This window comes from Tupaia chinensis, unplaced genomic scaffold, assembly GCF_000334495.1.
Source record: "Tupaia chinensis unplaced genomic scaffold, TupChi_1.0 Scaffold000182_1, whole genome shotgun sequence".
NCBI classification, from domain to species: Eukaryota; Metazoa; Chordata; class Mammalia; order Scandentia; family Tupaiidae; genus Tupaia; species Tupaia belangeri.
The window spans coordinates 6641982-6646430 of NW_006159657.1; the positions used below are offsets into that span (position 1 = coordinate 6641982).

Consider the following 4449-nt stretch of genomic DNA (forward strand, 5'->3'; position numbering starts at 1 on the left):
GGAATGCTGCTGTCATGTTCTTCTGATGTGGCTGTTACAGAGCTGATCCTCGTGGTCCCCTGTTGCTCAGTGGGTGACCTGCCTTCCTCAAGCTAGGAAACGAAGGGAACAGGATTCGACCTGGAACCCAGGCCCTTAACCAGTGCTGCCGTGATTCCCCCCTGTGGTGGTAGGGACAGAAATCAGGAGGGGGAGAGGGTGCAGGCCCAGAACCCGTGGCAGACGTGGATCCAGGCCCACTGCCTCCTCTGCATGTCTCAGAAAAGACCCCCACCCCACCTCCTGCCCATCACCTCCTTGGGTGTCCCGGCATAGTCCTTCATCCGCTCCACTGACACGATGCTGCTCTCCAGATCCGTCCAGCTTCGAACCACCCATTGCAGCGTCTGGGTCACCTGGGATGAGAAGACACCTCAGGCTGGGTTTGCTGAGGCCCCAAGGGCTTGTATCAGCCTCCAAGGCAGGGGTGAGGAGGTCAGTCCCTGGGAGTAAAGAAGGGACACAGGACAGGACGGTCTGAGGGCCCAAGCCCCAGATGATAATATCTGGCCACAGCCAACAGGAGCCTCCCTCTCTGAGCTAGAACCAGAGCACGGAAGCAGAAGGAATCCTGAGGTGGCTGTCTAAACTACCTGGATACAGCGGGGACACAGGACCAGAGGGGTGCATGGCCTTCTACAGCTACCCAGCAGGACCTGGGGCTGCAGGTTCCATTCTAGCAGCTTCCTCAGAAGGACTGTGTCCCCAGATTTCCCATCATACTCCTCTCTGAGGCCTGTGAACAATAACCTGCTCCAGTCCTGCCCGTCTATCCCCAACCTTAGCTCTGGTAGGGCCACATTTCCCTCAGTGGACTTGGGTGGCTAACAGTTCCCCTGGCAGGGGTCTGTCTGTCTTCAGTTCCACTAGTCCCCCCAGCCCATGTTGGGGTGACAGGGCTACCTGGAGAGCAGCAGAGACAGAGAAGCCCACGAGGCCGGCACTGAGGTGGCCCTTGCTCAGCACAGCACACGTGGCGGCCGTGAACACCAGGCCGTTCCCCAGGAGCTCCAGGTTGGCAGCCAGCCACCTGCAAAGTGAGGCAGGTAAGGAGTCAGCAGCGTCCTCGTCTGTGGGGACCTGCCTCTCTGGGCATAAGGACTGCTCCGTATCCCCAAGGGTCTCCTCCTACCCAGGGCGTGGGAGGAAGTGACACTGTCCTGTCTTGCCTGAGTGACTGCAGAGCCTGCCACACACCTGGTGCTCAGCAGAGCTTCATGCCGCCACCTGCATCCCTGGGCCATGACAAGCCAGGTTCCCTTGCTGCTCCTCTGACCTCCATCATCATGCAGCTAGCAGGTCAGCTCAAGCCTCCCCTCCTCAGAGAGCCTTCCCAGATTGCACCTTCTGTCTTTCTAACATGTCACTAGGGTGTTTTTTCCTGTGATGTCCTTCCCAGTAGTTCTCCCTCCATTACTAAACTGCCCAGCCGGTCACTGACTATCTGTCCCCCTCGGGAGACTATGAGCTCTTGGGGGACAGCGGCCTTGTCTGTTTCATTCAAGGACAGGACCTGGCACAGCACCCAGCATGCAGTAGCTGCTCAACAGATACGTATCGGATGAATGAATAAATAGGCACCCCTCACTGAATTCCTACTCCACCGTTCACTCAGCACATATGTCTTGAGTGCCTACTATGTGCCCGGCATATTTGAGGGGCAGGGGACACAGTCGTGAATCAGGTGGGCACGCATCACCCTCAGGGAGCCCCGATCTGTGACACTCAGGCAGGGGGCGTTCCCATTTGACAGAAGAGGAAACCGAGGCTCAGAGGGTAAAGTACTTGCTTAAGCTCGCACATGTGACAAATGCCAGGATCTGAGGCATGTCCAGTGGACTAATAGCACACGCCCTGGGGCCGGCAGGCGGTGTGGTCGTAAAGGCCCTGGATTCCCACATGGCTGACCATGGTTCAAGTCCCAGACCTGGCGGCTTGCTTTTTCACTTTCCCTTTCTCTCTCCCTCTCTGTCTCTGTGTGATCAAATTAAAAAATAATAATAATAACTAATGGAATTAAATAATTTTTTTAAAAGAAGCAAGCACACACCCTTTCTGACAGGTCTTATTTCTTAATGAGCCAACTGAAGAGTGAATAAACGAACAAAGATCCCACCACTGCCTACTTTGGTCTACAACTTCCTAGCCGGCGCCCTTGGGAGACTCCTTTGAACCCCAGTTTACCATCTGCACAGTGACGCCATCGACATGACAAGATTAAATAATGGTTCAAGTCCCAGACCTGGCGGCTTGCTTTTTCACTTTCCCTTTCTCTCTCCCTCTCTGTCTCTGTGTGATCAAATTAAAAAATAATAATAATAACTAATGGAATTAAATAATTTTTTTAAAAGAAGCAAGCACACACCCTTTCTGACAGGTCTTATTTCTTAATGAGCCAACTGAAGAGTGAATAAACGAACAAAGATCCCACCACTGCCTACTTTGGTCTACAACTTCCTAGCCGGCGCCCTTGGGAGACTCCTTTGAACCCCAGTTTACCATCTGCACAGTGACGCCATCGACATGACAAGATTAAATAAAATATACCCTGTAGGGCCTGAAAATCTCCAAGCTCAGCACATAGAAGGTGCTTTTTAAATGTAATAAAGTCCCTTCTCCCTAGGTCAGGGCCTCAGCAAGGGGCCTGTCCGGTCTCCCGGAGAGAACGTGGAGCTGAGAATGCCCAGTGACAGCACCTGACAGCCCCAGCTGGCTGGTGACCTGGGCATATTTCGGTGCCGCCTAGATTCCAATCCTGGCTCCACCCCGTATTACCTGTGACCTCAGGCAAGTTCCTAACTTCTCTGTGCAGAAGATTCAGCACGTAAAGCAGTCCTTGCGTGGTGGTAGTGTTGAGATAATTGAACAAATTAATCAGCCTAGATTGCCCAGGACACTGCCAGGCGTGTGGAACACGTGTCACAAGTGTAACCTTGAGTGTTTAATCCTCATGGCCACTCTGTGAGCGTGATCCCAGCCTGACAGACGAAGCTCAGAGGGGCTCTGTAACTTGCCTGAGATCAGTCAGCTGCTAAGAGGGAGAGCTGCTGGAATTTGAACCTGTGTCTATTTGTGCTCAAAACCTCCGTATTCTTGCTTGGCACTGAAAGGAGGTTGAGGATACTTATATGTAACAGCTGCTTTGTCACCAAGGCAGTGAGGCTGGCCTAGGTGCCTGGCCACACAGGCATCTCCCCACGCCTCCTGCTCAGCTGCTGTCGAGACCTCTCAGGCCAGACTTCAAGTGCTCAGTGCCAGTCTAGAGTCTGCTGCCTGCCTGTGGGATCCAGCCTCAGCTCTGTCCCCAACTTGCTTTGTGACCTTGGGCAGGCTGCTTAATATGACTCAGGCGTCACTGTCTGGGGACTCGGAAGGATTACAAGGTCCTCTTTCCCCCCAGTTTGTCCTACCTGTCGGCCACCAGTCGTGGGAAGCTGACCCTCTGGCTTTCATCCACACGAGAGTCATTCTGAGCCGTGAAGAAGTCCTGGGCCTGGAACGCCCTGACCACTGCGCCACCCTGGAATGTCTCGGCCATGTGGGAGCACACGAGTGAGTAGCTGGCCGACTCCAGGCGCCGCAGCTGGCATGAGCTGGCCACGTACAGGCTCTGGGGCAGGGGAGAAGCCAAGACACTGAGAGGCAGCTTGCAGAAGCACAGGGTTCCAGAACAACCTTTGCTACCAACTTGCTGTGTGACTTTGGGCTGGTCACTCACCCACTCTGAGATCCAATTTCCCCGCAAAAGCAGAGTTTCATGGTTCTTTGGAGACCTCCAGTGCCACACCCCAGTACTACTGAGCCAGGGTCTTGATGATGCCCTCTTGGTTTGGGCGTTTTTTTATAAGCCTTCCAGGTGATTCTGTGTACAGCCAGGGCTGAGACCCCACCAGTCTAAGTCCTGCTTCCCAGCAAGAAGGCCAGCTGCTACAGCAGGGCCAGTTATTACAGGAAGGAAATCAGAAAGGTCACAGAGGCAGTTGGCCGAGTCAGGTTCGGTCCCCTGCCCTGGTTCTTATATTCATGGCGCCTGGTCCTGCAGGGAGAACATGAGCTACTGTCTGGTGCACGGCCACAGCCGAGTGTAGCTACCAGGCAGACGCAGGGAGCCTGCACTGGCTGAAAACTTGAACCAAATAGTGCCTCATTCATTATAAGGTGGGTATTAGTGCTGTTCATTGTTTACAGGTAAGGATACAGGAGGCTCAGGGGGACTATGCAGCTGTTCTGAGCGCTGCAGGAAGTGGCAGGGCCTGGATTCAAACCCTTCTCGGTCCTTCTCTAAAGCAGACTCAGAGAAGACTTGAACAGTCATGCATGGTGTTGGCCATGGTTTTTGTCTACCATGTTTTCCTCTACTTCTGATTTCCTCTGTGTGTGTGTGTGTGTGTGTGTAGTACTACTACTAAT

At 53.6% G+C, this 4449-nt stretch overlaps 1 protein-coding gene across 3 annotated transcripts in view; it reads right to left on the reverse strand.

Annotated features, from left to right (window-relative positions):
• Positions 1 to 4449, reverse strand: part of ABCC6 (ATP binding cassette subfamily C member 6) — a 60864-nt gene that overhangs the window by 8960 nt on the left and 47455 nt on the right. For all 3 annotated transcript variants that reach the window (XM_027771081.1, XM_006146568.3, XM_014587088.2), the window contains exons 24-26: positions 3450 to 3649; positions 943 to 1069; positions 294 to 395 (exon numbers count right to left, since the gene is read on the reverse strand). In XM_027771081.1, coding sequence (XP_027626882.1) covers positions 294 to 395; positions 943 to 1069; positions 3450 to 3649 — 429 coding nt within the window. The remainder of the gene's footprint in view (positions 1 to 293; positions 396 to 942; positions 1070 to 3449; positions 3650 to 4449) is intronic.